Source organism: Phoxinus phoxinus (assembly GCF_949152265.1).
Source record: "Phoxinus phoxinus genome assembly, chromosome: 10".
Taxonomy (NCBI): Eukaryota; Metazoa; Chordata; class Actinopteri; order Cypriniformes; family Leuciscidae; genus Phoxinus; species Phoxinus phoxinus.
The window spans coordinates 10,456,593-10,471,179 of NC_136885.1; the positions used below are offsets into that span (position 1 = coordinate 10,456,593).

General features: G+C 39.6%; 1 protein-coding gene across 3 annotated transcripts in view; it reads right to left on the reverse strand.

The window, feature by feature from the left end:
- Nucleotides 1-771: 771 nt before the first annotated feature.
- The window catches only part of enpp2 (ectonucleotide pyrophosphatase/phosphodiesterase 2), a 37,558-nt gene continuing 23,742 nt past the window's right edge, over nucleotides 772-14,587 (reverse strand). For all 3 annotated transcript variants that reach the window (XM_079624610.1, XM_079624612.1, XM_079624611.1), the window contains exons 20-25: nucleotides 10,829-10,968; nucleotides 10,579-10,714; nucleotides 10,150-10,227; nucleotides 4,602-4,734; nucleotides 3,094-3,247; nucleotides 772-1,628 (exon numbers count right to left, since the gene is read on the reverse strand). In XM_079624610.1, coding sequence (XP_079480736.1) covers nucleotides 1,458-1,628; nucleotides 3,094-3,247; nucleotides 4,602-4,734; nucleotides 10,150-10,227; nucleotides 10,579-10,714; nucleotides 10,829-10,968 — 812 coding nt within the window. In that variant the 3' untranslated portion in view covers nucleotides 772-1,457. The remainder of the gene's footprint in view (nucleotides 1,629-3,093; nucleotides 3,248-4,601; nucleotides 4,735-10,149; nucleotides 10,228-10,578; nucleotides 10,715-10,828; nucleotides 10,969-14,587) is intronic.

The following is a 14,587-nucleotide window of genomic DNA, read 5'->3' on the forward strand; positions in this document are numbered from 1 at the left end:
TTTGAGAATCCTACGTTTAGCTGATCTTGATCAATGCTCATTGTCACTCATTTAAACAACAGTTTTTCTTCCGCAATCACACATCTGCACTTTGTTTCCCGGCGGACCGAAAATAAACGCGACACTCGCGCCCCCCGGAAATCCGATAAAATTCAACCAATCAAATGACGACTTCGACATTCCTGAAGTGTTTCCAGTTAAGTGTACCATATGCATCAGATGTTTAGCCAACGTTCCGTGGGTGTGACGTCTGAGGCTGAGACTACATGATTGTGAATGTTCTTCCTGAGTTTGCTAATTAAAGACAATGGCTGAATCCGAAATAGCTCCCTAAACCCTAATTCACTATTCCCTACGTTAGTCCACTAATACTGTTCACTGTATTGAATGGAAAGGAGAGATCGAATTCGAACAGCCGTTGAGCGTACATCGGTTGTACACTTGTTATTGAAGTTTTTTTTTGAAAAACTATTTTTACTTGTTTATATTTATACTTTTTTTTCCATTTAGAGATTTATTGGACATTGTTGTCCAATAAATCAAGTCTACTGTGCATCTGTATCCTCTTCAGCCCCTGCATTGGATTCTTGTACTTTCTGCCCATGTTTATTCAAGAGGATTCTAAGTAAATACTCCTGCCTGCCTTCATCTCCCTCTAGGTCGTCCTCAGACGAGCCTTCCATCGTTGCCTCGTTCATTATTTTAATGTTTTTCTAACCAAAATAACTTTGAATGTAATGAACTCTGGATGAAAGAGACAAACACTTAACACAAGGCTGTTGTATGTTTATTGATGATCCATAAAATAAAACATTGTGAACAACAAAAGTAACATTTACAAGAAGTGATCTCTTATTGGACAATAACCTGCAAACTGCCATATAACCACCAGTCGGAGCTATTCTCTTTAAAACGAGTTATGGGCTAAAATATTTAATGGCCTAAAATAAAAAACAAAACATTTTGAAAATGTTAAAACAGATTTTTTTTTTTACAGAAATTAGAAAATTTGTTACTTTGAGCACATAAACACCACCAGTCAACACATTTATACAGTATTACAAAATTCATAAACAAAAAAAGTTTACTCATGGGTATAATTTACAGTCATAAAGTAGAAGAACGTAAAACATACACTTAAGGACTAGAAATAAAACAATTAGGTAACACTTTATTTTACAGTGTCCTTGTTACATGTTATATGTAGTTACTATTGTAATTACTATAAATTGTGCGTACTTACATGCAACTAACCCTAAACCAACCCCTATTCCTAACCCTATACTAAGTACATGTAGATAATTATAACTACTCAGTACTTAAATGTATAACTATACTGCAACATGGACACCTTAAAATAAAGTGCAACCAAAAATAAATATGATAGATTCTATAAAAATATACACCTTACTTCTGCATCCTGACAGTTAAGATGTAGGGAATGCTAATGCAGTGGTTTAGATCTCACTCTCGTATGTGTGTAAGTACACTTTTAGAGAGAGAATCTCCTCATAGGTTCTGCTGGTGCGACGGTAAAAGTCTAGTCCTGTGAGTAACTCTACGTCCCGTATGCGCGCTGTGTGTGTCTTCATTAGTTCCTCCACCCACTTTGAGTCGTCTTCTGATCTCTGTGTGACAAGAGGTGTGTTTAATGCTGTTTTTTGCCTCTGACTTCAATTATAGACTCCTTAGTTTTTAGTTGAAAACGGTGAGGGGCCATTTACACGACACCCGTTTTCAACTAAAAACTTTTGGCCATTAATTCACACGACTATAGCGTTTTGGTGGACTGAAAAAAGAGAACGTTTGAAAACGGGTTCTAAGTGCACGTTTTTGAAAATGATACAGTTGAGTAGACGTCTACATGTATTGTGTAGACATTATACATGTAGACTAAAAAACATGAATTTGTGAAAACGATGATGTTATGCACGCATGCATATTACGTGTTCTTTGCAAGCATAAAACAGCTTTTTTATTTGTTTTTGCGGATCTGTGGGAACAGAGATAATTTTGACAACGTTGTTTGCATGCGAAAAACATAAAGGAAAAACTATATAATTAAGCTATATAATTCAGAAACCCTAGTTATTACCGACACTGGTGGCCGTTAAGTAAACTGCAAGCAACAAACGAGCTCGTTGATTTTACTCGTGCACACCTGATGTACAATAACGTGATTTAAGGCACCAATATACTCACAGCAAAGTTCTTTTTAGTTCTTTGCTTAGAAGTAAAATACTGGGAACACATTATTTTGGTGGTCCCATTTGAACTATGACTATAAGTCATAACTTTGCAACTTCATGTCAACTAGCAGTCATTAGAGTATTAGTAGACTGTCAGCTTAATATCTGCTAACTCTTTATTGTGATGCTCCCCCGACAGACATTCTACTGACTAAGTAACTTTGCAACTACATGTCAACTTAATCTAACCCTAAACCTATACGTTTACTAATACTCAACTAATACTCTTATGACATGTAGGTGCAATGTTACCTAGTCAACAGAATGTGTTAAAGGGACCATCAAAATAAAGTGAAACCGAAATACGTGTGCAGCGAACATCCTGATGCTGTCAACACTGCTGAGAGCGACATTTAGATGAATATGTAAATATTAAGATTTTTTTTTGGGGGGGTTGGTTGTCAAAATGAATTTCACCTTTTTTTTTGTATCACATCTGTGACTTGCTGTTGTGTACTACGGGCAATACTTTTAAGTAATTAGAAACACATTTAGAAAGTATAATTATAATGGAAGCAATGTAAACAGACAGCTTGTATTTTTAAGCACTTACATGAACTCAATAAACATGTTGAGCTATAAAGCTGCCTACATCATTGTTGTGAAGGGATTACTTTTCTAGGTGGAAAAAAACTTTACATGATTTTATCCATGTTTATACATGACTAATATCAGGACCGCAACTACACATACTGTATGTTGAGGGGTATGCACATTCACACTTCACACATTCACAATTTTTAAAAGTATGATTTTGGCGCTCCTGTCCTACCAATGTAAGTAATGTTACTGTAAATGTCTGGTAAAAAAAGGCAGGAAGAGACAAGGAGAGGAGAAGACTTACATTACAGGTCTCATCATTATCTGATCGGTGTGGAAGGATGAAAGAGAATGCACTTAGAGGGCCAGCACAGGAGTCAGGAGTCTGTGTGTAATCCAGACAACTTGTAACAACAATGTAGTAATGAGTTGGGATTTGCACAGAGCCACTGACATATCTGTAAACAAAGAAAGAGTTACATTCTCAGACTGAAGGATTATATAAAATTAAATTATGTACATATTAGGGCTTGTAAAATGCTAGTTTTGTGTCAACTAGTCATGGATCAAATAACTTCAGTTGCATTATGAATCTGGTAATGGAGATATGCATACTTTAATTTGTCAACCTACATCATCTCAAATGCACAGACATTATTTCCACTCACATACTGTCTGTCAACACAGAATTGCTTTTGCCAGAAAGAGCAAACACCGCTGATGCTGCTGCATGTGGAGTCATTTACACAAGATAAACTGACCCACAGACCAGTCAACTACTGGTCATTTTTTGGTATAACTAGTAAAATCATAATGTATGCATACAGTATGTCTACACACCCCTGTTTTTTTATGATGGAAAAAATTAAACCAAGATAAATCATTTCAGAACTATATCGCCTTGGAAATGTGTTTTTTTGTAGCCGATACCTTTCAACAATGAGATCATATTGATGCTTCATAAGCTCTGTGGTGTGTAGCCTACTGTTTCACATGAACTTAATGATTAGCTTATTCAATTAGCTAATTTAGCTAATAAAAACACAGTCACAAACCCAATTATCACACTCATGCAGGGTTTTTTTTCTCTCTTTTCTTTTTCTCTGGAATGTTACTTTGGATTTCAGTGGCACTGCATACTGTAGGTTTTTACATTAAAGGTGATTTATGATAAGGTGATAAGATTTATCTTAGTTTAATTTGTATATAACAAAAATCAGCTGTTTTACCTTTTTATACCTGAATTTGTCAGGGTTCCCATCTGTCTGTCTTATCTTGGTTTAATGTATCCATGTTTGTTTTGAGCTTGAGCACATGGCTCAGTCTGTTTGTGTTGGCCATGTGCTCCTCTCCTCCAGCCTCCATGTTTCCTGTTACCACGCCCCCTTGTTTAAGCCTTAAGTCTTCATTGTTCTGAGTGTGCTCACCTATTCCTCATGATCTCTGCTCCCTATTTATTGTGTTTTCTCTTACAGATGTTTTGCCAGATTGTTGTAATTGAGTGTGTTGTGACTGTGTTACTTATTGCCTCATTAGCTTTCGTTCCAGTTGTGGATTTCGTTGTATGTTGTTCCTGTCTACGTTTCCTGTGGGTCAAGCCAAAGTCAAGTCAAGTTGGTCTTTGTGCTTCGTTCCTTGCCTTCTATTAGATTATGTTAACCTCCTCTCCTACAATCTCTTGTCCTCTCTGCTGTGTGTCTCAATAAACTGTTTAAAACTCATTCTGTGCTTGAGTCCTCTCTCACTGTTCCATGACTAAATTAATGAATGTACTGTATATGTGAAAAGTATAAGACTGTGAAGATAACTTACTGTTTTATTGTCTCTGCTGAATCTCTAAGACCATTGTAGTCATAGTCGAAAATGGGCCCAACGACCACATTCACTCCATTTCTCTCACTAGCATAACGTTTCACAAGTGATTTCTGGAAATAACCCCAAACACCTGAAACAGCCAAACAGAGAGAGAGAGAGAGAGAGAGAGAGAGAGAGAGAGAGAGAGAGAATTATTCAAACCATGACACAAGTGTATACACTCAGTCCTCATGTTACACCTTACAGTCACATACAATGTCATAAGATGTAACCCTAAAAAGGACAGGTTTTCTCATCATATGAACGTCTTTACCCATTACAGTTTGGTACAGGCATTACCCTGCAGCAGATCTTTAGTTGTTTATAATCTTAAAGTTCTTCACAAGTTCTCAGCTGGTAAAAATACCATCTTATGTACGCACATACAATGATTGGATCCTCATCCACCATATGTGCGGCAGAGGAGGAGGACCCCTTCAGCCCCGCACCTGCTATGGGCCCAGTGATGAAGCCCATGCCCACCACGGAACTAGAGCCCAAGCCAGAGCCAGTCACCGGATCTGGCCACAATATCCGTCCCAAGACCAGATCTTACTGCCAGGTCAGCCTAAGAATCATCGCCTACTGCTCAGACTATTCCCGAGCCAGAAGCAGAGCTTCCAGGCTAATGTCTTCACCTCGGCCTGTTGGCTCCGTCTTGGCCCTGCGTTCCTTCAGCTCTACCCTGATCCATCATCCCTGTGGCTCCACCGGGCTCATTTGATCCTCCGGCTCCACCTTGGTCCCTCGTTTTTCTGGTTATATTGCAAACTTCAGGGCCTCAGGCTGCTCCTCAGCCCTTTGCACCATTGGCTCCACCAGGTTACTCCTTTCCTCCGTCGTCACCTCAGTCTGCCAAGCACCGACTCCACCTCGGCCCGCAAGCCGGCAGCTCTGCCTTGGACTTTCAGACCTTCAGTGTTGCCCTGGACAGTCGTCCTTTTGGCCTCTTCCGGCTCTGTCAGTCGGTCACCAGGCTAAGCTGCTTTAAGGCACACCTCCAAGGTTAGCAAAATAATTGGAAAGGAGACCAGAGGCAAAGGAGAAAGGAGACCATTTTTATAGATAGATGTCAATGGAGAAGAGGTTTCACTACACTGAATAGACTGCTTTAATGGGACAATTTGCCCTTAAATATTTGTTTTGGATTTATCTATTTTAGAAATTACAATTAAAAAATGTGTTTTATAAGAGAAATCATGGACAATTTTGCATCAAGGCTGTAATGTGATGGGTTATCAAGGCACATGTGATACAAGTGGGCCATTAGATTTTCTCGACTGGTAGAGCCACAGATCCTGATATCTCCCAATCATAAGACCATTTCTGCCCCAGGTTTGGCCCGGATCATCAGCAAAACTCCACCCTAGCTCCTCCCTCAGTCAGCTCCACCATAGGATCTTCCTCTGCCTGCTCCACAGGTGTCCTGTCTGTCATTGGTTCGCCAGCTTTCGGGAGGGGGTGTTATGTCATGGCTATGTTCCGTTTATGTTTTTACCTGTTCATTCGTTCTATTTAGTTTGGCTTCCTTGGTTTCTGATTATGTCCCCATTTGCTTCTATTGTTACCCATTATGTTATCCTGTGTCTGGTCTAGTTCCCTTGTTTGTCATGTGTATTCAGTTTGCAGTCTTAGTTGGTTGGTTATTGTCATTGGGCTTCATTCACCAACCGTTCTTAAGTAGAAATGTGTTCTTAAACCCCACTTAGGCACTTTTTACGAAGATTCTGACATTCACTAATATTTTCTTATCTTGGATTTGTTCGCACACTCAAGAGCACTCTTACGCACATTTGAGTGATGACAGTTTGCTCCAAATAATTGGTTACTGCATTTTATTTAATTCTACAGTCGTTTACACTGATAGTGTGGTGATAAAATAAAACAAAATTCTGTATCAAATTTATAGGCAGGACAAGTAGTTTAAGGCTTGGTTTGTAGAGAATTACAAACATGCGCACATATATTCAAACGCACATAACTATATAATTAATTCTTGATGCACACGTGAGCGCCATCAGTGTTTATCACAGGTTCACGTTGAAAGTCTGTTAGGAGAGAACGGTGTCGTCTTAGCGGCCCCTAATTTAATAACAAATTATCCTTTCGACGGAAGTGAATCAATCAAAACTAACTTTAGCTGGAAAATAACATTATTCAAGAACCGCTATAAAGCCAAAACAATCCGTTACCTTAAATTATACGTTTATCTCTGTAAAGCCGCTTTGAAACAATATATATTGTTAAAAGCGCTATATAAATGAAGATGACTTGACTTGACAGTATTTTACTATAATGTATTTCTGATCATTTGTTGAAAAAAAATCATAGTATGCAAAGAAACACTAACACTGCAATTTACGTGGAATTCATCAATCCTAAGAACACAGGTGCGAACAATTCTGTTGTTTAAGAACATGTCATGAATCCGACGTAGATTTTCTTAGGAAGTTTATTAAAGGATAATTCCGGTATTTAACACCTTGAGTCTATATTGTAGTTTGTTTTGGATGAACAAGAGTGGTGGACAACATTTTTTTGACAATGGTTTCTCTCTCGAGTTTTTGACTATATAAGAATTGGCCATGGACCCATTTAACATTGGAGTCAATGGGCATGTCCGAAAATGTCACTAAAACAGCCAATAATGTTCGTTTACAAAACTGTGCAACTCACCGAGTGATTAGTGATGTTAGTTGATGTTCCAGAAACAAAAAGTGTTGCGAAATACAGTTTCTGTCGTGTTTTATTCGTCATTTTCGAGCACTCAGTCCTTCAACAGAATTCAATGGGATTTTACAAAATGACGAATAAAACACGACAGAAACTGTATTTCGCAACACTTTGTTTCTGGAACATCAACTAACATCACTAATCACTCGGTGAGTTGCACAGTTTTGAAAACTAATGTTAAAGGTTGTTTTAATGACATTTTCGGACATGCCCATTGACTCCAATGTTAAATGGGTCCATGGCCAATTCTTTTATAGTCAAAAACTCGAGAGAGGAACCATTGTCAAAAAAATGTTGTCCACCACTCTTGTTCATCCAAAACAAACTAAAATATAGACTCAAGGTGTTAAATACCGGAATTATCCTTTAAGTACAAAGTTAAGAAAATTCTTAGGAAGATATTGGTGAATGAGGCCCATTGTTTTGAGTCGTGTTCTATGATTATTACTCCTGCAATCACCTGGGTGTTTATGGTTCAATTAGAAATAAAGTTTTTGTTTTTGGATGCTCCATTGTCTTTGAGCGATTACTACAAACACTTGCATGACAAATACATTCATTTATACCAACAAAACAATTTGAATGAGTTAAACACTTTAGAAACAGCTCTTTAAGTTTAGTACAGAGTAGTGAGAGAGATGTTTTGAAAAACGACAGAGAACACATTCTGCTGTAAGCTATGGAATGGGTTGTGTCCCTCTGTGGGTGGCAGTTCAGTTAACTGCCTGAGCCCAGCACAGCTAATCTAAAGCAGACACAGCATTCATCACTGCACTCTCCTTTCACTTCTGCTGCCAAACCCTCTGAATACACATTTACAGATTCCAGAGAGGCCGATTACATGTGGGGAGTCTGTTTGTAAACCTAAACTAGTATAAAGGAAATTTTATTTACATCTAAATTATGTTTTCTGTGAATATTTGAGTAAGCATTTTGTTTGGGTGTCTTTGTGGGGACTAATTTCCTATGAGGGGATGCATTGGTGTGCACAGTTCCTGCTGAGGTGGTGGCTCTTAGGTGGCTTGTTTTCAAAGTGCTACTACAGGCCACAAACACATGCTTCTAATTCACAGACAGATGTACAAATTAATTCATGCACACACACACAAAAACACTTAATTTCATTTTCACCTTTTTTGGGGGTTTCCTGGTGGCCATACTGGTTAAGTAAAACTTGTGATTTCCTAAAAGATACAAACTATCCCAGGTAACCTTATAGTAAACATAAAATGAGGGTAATGTTTCTTCAGATTTGTGGCTCAATAATATTTGTAAACACTTTATCATAAACAATAAGACTAAAACTGCTTGTTTACATTCTTGTGATATGAAAAGTGCAGATGGGAGTGAAAAGTTCTGCGGGTGATCTTTTAAAATGTGCAAATTAAAGAATACAGACAGAGCCTGCTCATATATGTGTTTGGTCGCAAACAAGTAGAGCCAATGACAATCAGGTCCATGGAATCTACGAACAACACAGGGACAGCAAACCAATATGTTCGGATAACGTCTGAACTGGCATTTCACAATAATTACCCTGAGTGGAGAAAATTCTCTCCCTTCTACCACATGCTCTCTGCAGTGCCTCCACTTAGCAGCAACTATTGCAGCCATTCAAAAATGGGTCAAGACCATTATGTTTTTTGGGCTGTTAAATAATGCAGCAAATACCAGTAAATTGACTACTGCATACCGTAGTAAATCACGTTGCAGGATTTATTTAAATACTCTCCTCCTATAAAGTTTGAATCTGAAAGAGGAAAATCCTTAAATCCTTAAAAAATGACTGTCTATGCCTTTTCATCAGAAAATATTTCACTGCAAGTCTTTTGTGAACCCTGTCAGTAGTTTTTATTTCCAAAAGAGGGTTTGCGCTGGCACACACTGTTAGTAAATCTGGCACCAAGTGCTTTTACAAAAAAATATTAACTAATTCATTCTTAAAATGCAGTAAATGACAGCACCTGTTTTTTGATTATTATTTAATTTTATTTGTGGGTGTAGTGGGTGAATTGAATTTTATTAATATTACCTCTGAGGGGCCTCCATGGTTTATCATCCCATGGGCCTATCAGTTGAATTTAAAATGTTCATTAAATTCATACCTCCTACCTATCAATACAGGACTTATTTTTAAAGCTAAGGTATGAAATCTGCCCAAATGTTTAAGTCTTGATGAAGTGGAAGTAGCAACAGATATTTTGTTCCGTATTGTAACATCCATCCCAGTGAAACAGATGATCGGAAAAGAAAAAATGTAGGCAGGGTTTAAGCACACTAAAAGATGTTCAGATGAGGAGCTTGTTCGTTTAATCCCATCAATCACGTTACAAGGGTATATAAACAGTAACTTAGCCTACCTCTCTCTGATGGTGTTTCTCAGGCATCCCTCCTCCTACCCTGCACCAACTTTAGGCTTATATTTGTCACTTTAGGTATTTTTTAAACAGATGTTGAGTAATCTGAGAGCTCAGTCTCAATTCAAGATCAAACTTTCAGATATAGACAGCACATCAAATCTGTTTCCCCCTTGCTCTTTAATTATATGATCAAGACTCATTTTCACCAGAAGGTCCAGTCATGACACTTTGATTAATTACAAGGTCAAAAAATAAATAAAAATGCAAACATATGCAAGGATGAATTGATACCTATAACATGCACTCACAAAAAAAAAAAGATTTTAAGACTTTAAGACCTTTAAATTATTGTGGAAAATATAATCTTGGCTGACTCAATGAGGAATCAATGCAAGCATTAAAGGAGCACTTACGTTTGAATGCTGGATACATTGGTATAGTATTGGTAATGAGAACAGCATCATATCTCGGTTCCAGGGTGGAGGAAATCTCTGTCAATTATAAGATCATAATTTTATTTTTTTAACAGACATTGAATAATAAAGTCAAAATTCTTGCAGTTTTTACACCAATTTTGTGTGAAAGCACAAAACTAAAAACACAAAAAACTGTGTACTAAAAAATATGCTCTGACTCATTTCTATCAACTGAGATATCAATTTTAATTTGATCCTTTAACACAGTTTTGGGTCCTATAAACTTGATTTTCAGGACAGAAGCCCAATTAAGATTAAGCCCAATGCTGTACTAATTCTGCCTTGCTGGTTTCTGGAATTGGCTTAGATTTAGTATATGACATTACTGAGGCTAGGGTGTACATTGTAGAGAGAAGGAAGCCTTACGAGGTGGATAGAGAAAGCTGTAGGAGATCTGTTTATCTGCGCGGTAGCTTGAGCAGGACTGACTGTAGGCTGGAAGAACTCTAATATCAGGCCGAACACAGTTACTCAGATCCTCAGTCAGAGGGGTGAAATCTACCTGCAACAGAAAAGCCACACAGTCAAGTTTAGACTCTAATACAACAGTCAACAATGTACCTATTTAATTTTTTTGTGAATTGACAACAAACTAACATAATTTTGTCAATTGTACCTGCTTAGATACAGTATAAGATGTCCAGAGAGGCATAGACAAAGCTTCACTGTAGCCGCTAATGTAGTCACTATGATGAAGGATGCAGTATTTGGTGCGGAACATGACCGCTGGACGACCATAAGGAAGATTCTTGTTGTCTAAAAATTAAAAACAAAATCAAAAGTAGGAATAATCTCTTAATATGAAAAATAAATAAATAAATAACAAAACAGTACTCCATCAATTAGTAGGCAATTAAAAGTCCACAAAACCAAACATTTTCAAAAAGCGATAATTTCTGTTCAGAAAACTTCAGGATCAACAGGATCAAAGTGCTTGATTCATATGGATTACAATGTATTTATGTACATTTTGAAGTTTGAAAGTATATGGACTTTCAGTGAATGGGACAAAATTATGTTACATTATTACAAATTTATTTGTGTTCTTAAAATTAATAAAAGTTTTTGGCTGAATAATCCTTTTAAGCCAGGCAAGGGTTAGTTCACCCAAAAATAAAAACACTGTCAATTAATTGCCAGCATGTTATTGTCACGTGTATGTTCTGTTTTGGTTTAATTCTAGTTCCTGTTTCCTTTGTTCTCATTTTCCTGTCACTAGCAGCTTCTGTGAAAACAGGTTTACAAATGCGTCTCATTACAAATCTAGTGAAATGCTGTAATCATCTGCCTATAAAAATGTTGGAAATTATGCGAATGTGAAAATAAATTGTAACTGTGCCCGTTGCATTCCCAAATGCGTGCTAAACTCACAGCACATTCAGTTAACTGAATTCATCCACTGTGAACCGAGCTGTTCTGAGATTCGTAAAACACAACGTTAAATAACTTTTATGTTATAAAGATAAAAATTAATATATCTTCGGTTAATTATAAAACTGTGGGGGGACATAGTTAATTATTGGGGACGTCTCGGTTACGTATGGTAGTAACCCTCGTTCCCCGAAGGAGGGAACGGAGACGTATGTTGTGACCGACGAATACGAATAGAGGCCAATCTATTTCGAGTGAAACTAAACGAGCCAATGCACATTGGTGTGCAATCATTTGTATCAGCTGCTCAGCCATGCAGCGTGGGTATATAATGAGCAGAAGGTGTGATTGCACTTCAGTATTTTGCTGAGGAGCCGAGCCGATGAGCTGGCTGCCCCGGCGGGTCACAGCAGATGTGGTGACGGGACGTATGTCTCCGTTCCCTCCTTCAGGGAACGAGGGTTACCATATGTAACCGAGATGTTCCCTATCAGTCAGTCATTCTGACATACGTCATGACCGACGAATAGGAATATCTACCAAAGCGCCACAGCTGCTGACCCCATCTAAAGCCATGTGCGAGCCTCTTGCCTCTTCTTGCCTGGAAGGACGATAGGAGAGGGCTTACACAGAGTGTATCTGTCACTGTTGTTCCGTGATAACCCATACAGTGAGAATATTGGATAACACTGGGAATGCGTGCCCTTTCTTGTTAGGAAGGAGAACACTGCGGAACCCACAATCTTCCCCGAAGAAGTTATGTGGCGAAATACATATGAACTAACCCGAAGGTTGTACTGCATATGAAATGCTGGGTGACTTAGCCCAAGGGAAAGACACGGGCTAGGCTTCCATTTAGGAGCAGCCGTGGAAGACATACACATATGGGATCCCCGTAGGGTCACACATATGGGACCCAGCCTAGACCCGGTTCACAAGGATTCAACTGATAAAGCCTGGCGCCGGACGCTCCGCCATGTCCGGGCCGATGGTGTTGGAGGACTCAACAGTTTTTTAAGCAATAAGGGTGCACAGTAGGGTGCAGCAAGCCGACAGAGCCGGGCCTCTCAGTGCTTCTACCCATTTAGGGATTTAGGGATGCTTAAAACACAGGAGGAGATCGGCTCTACATGTAAACTATAATATCTAGCGAACGTGTTAGGTTTCGCCCAGCTCTTCAGATATCTGTTAGCGAGGAGCCATGTGACAGCGCCCAGGAGGATGCAATGCCTCTCGTGGAGTGAGCATGCAACCTGAGCGGTCAGGGCACGCCTTGCCACTATCCAGTGGGTCATCCTCTGCTTGGAGACAGCCTTTCCCTTCTGCTGGCCTCCGTAACAGACAAAGAGCTGGTCTGAGATCCTGAGACTTTGAGTTCTGTCCATGTAGAGACGCAGAGCGCGAACAGGACAGAGCACAGTTCTGGGAGCATGAATTCTGGAAACCAGGTCCGGGTGAGCCAATAGAGAGCCACTAGAAGGACCTGCTCCTCGTCCTCCCTGACTTTGCACAGGGTCTGTGCAAGTAGGCTCACTGGGAGTAACGCATATTTGCGGAGTCCCCGGGGCCAGCTGTGTGCCAGTGCGTCCGTGTTCCCTCGGTCAGGGAGTAAAACAGCTGGCAATGGGAGGTTTCTGAGGAGGCAAACAGGTCTACCTGAGCCTCCCTGAACTCTCTCCAGATCAGCTGAACCACCTGGGGGTGGATTCGCCATTCTCCCGGGAGGGCAGCTCGTGATAGCTCGTCGGCCACACGGTTGAGCACACCGGGAACATACAAGGCGCGAAGCGACCTCAGATGCTTCTGACTCTAGAAGATGAGATGGCGGGCGAGTTGCGACATGCGACATCCCGTTGAGAGCTCGCTCGTCTTGATAACACTCTGTATGTAGAAAACACAGCATCGAAGTGCTCGGCTCCGTAGCAAAAAGCTGAAGTGCAATCGCACCTGCAGCTCATTATATACCAACACTCCGTGGCTGAGCAGCTGATGCAAATGATTGCACACCAATGTGCATTAGCTCGTTTAGTTTCACTCGAAGTAGATTGGCCTCTATCGTCGGTCACGATAACGTACGTCAGAGTGACCGACTGATAGGGATATGACTTTTCACTGTATCACTGTTCCATATGACTTTCTTTCTTCCGTGGAACACAAAATGAAACATTCTGCAATATCATTATCTTTTCTACACAATTACACGGTTGCCAACTCTCACGCATCTGGCGTGACACTCCCGCTTTCAGCATCAATCTCACGCACATGCAATAAATGTCACGCCAAAATCCATTTTTCTCCCCTCTCGATCCGTTAATTTTCTGTTGATGACTAAACTAGACCACAGCGTATTAATGACAGGAAAGGAGCCCACAGCTGTAACATCTGCCTACAACGTTCTCACTGCAGTATTCTCTGATCGTTGATTCGCTGAAAGCCTTGCGTGTGAGAAGTTCTGAGCATAGGTTCGGAGTCGGAGCCCACTGATGCGCGTTTGAAAGTTTGGATGACAATCAAGGTAAGCAGATAATAAAATGGTGTGCCTTGTCACTACAGACGTAGCCTTACCTGATCTGTCTGTGTGTCGAGAGTACAGACTTCAACTATAGTTGCAAACGTTGTCTCACGTACGTTATGTACGTGGGCTAGCTAACGTTAATTGCTCAATAAAAATAGGCTCATGGTACAAATTACGTTTTGGCAAATCGGGCAAGTGGCATTTTAAAATTCCCCAAATTATCAAAGGTTGCCCAGATTGTGTTGAGCCTGCCACACTCAAATGTGGATGCCGAACGAACATTTTCAGTTATTGGCCTAAACAAGACTGACGTCAGGAACAGAGTGTCACTTGACTAGTGATGGGAAGTTCGGATCATTTGACTGACTCACTTGTTCGATCTCGTTCATTAAAATGAACAAATCTTTTTTCAAGTCATTTAGTTCATTTAAGGGGCTTTAAATGTTATACTTTTAACATCCAAATTCCCCGATGCAGTCAAAAATTATT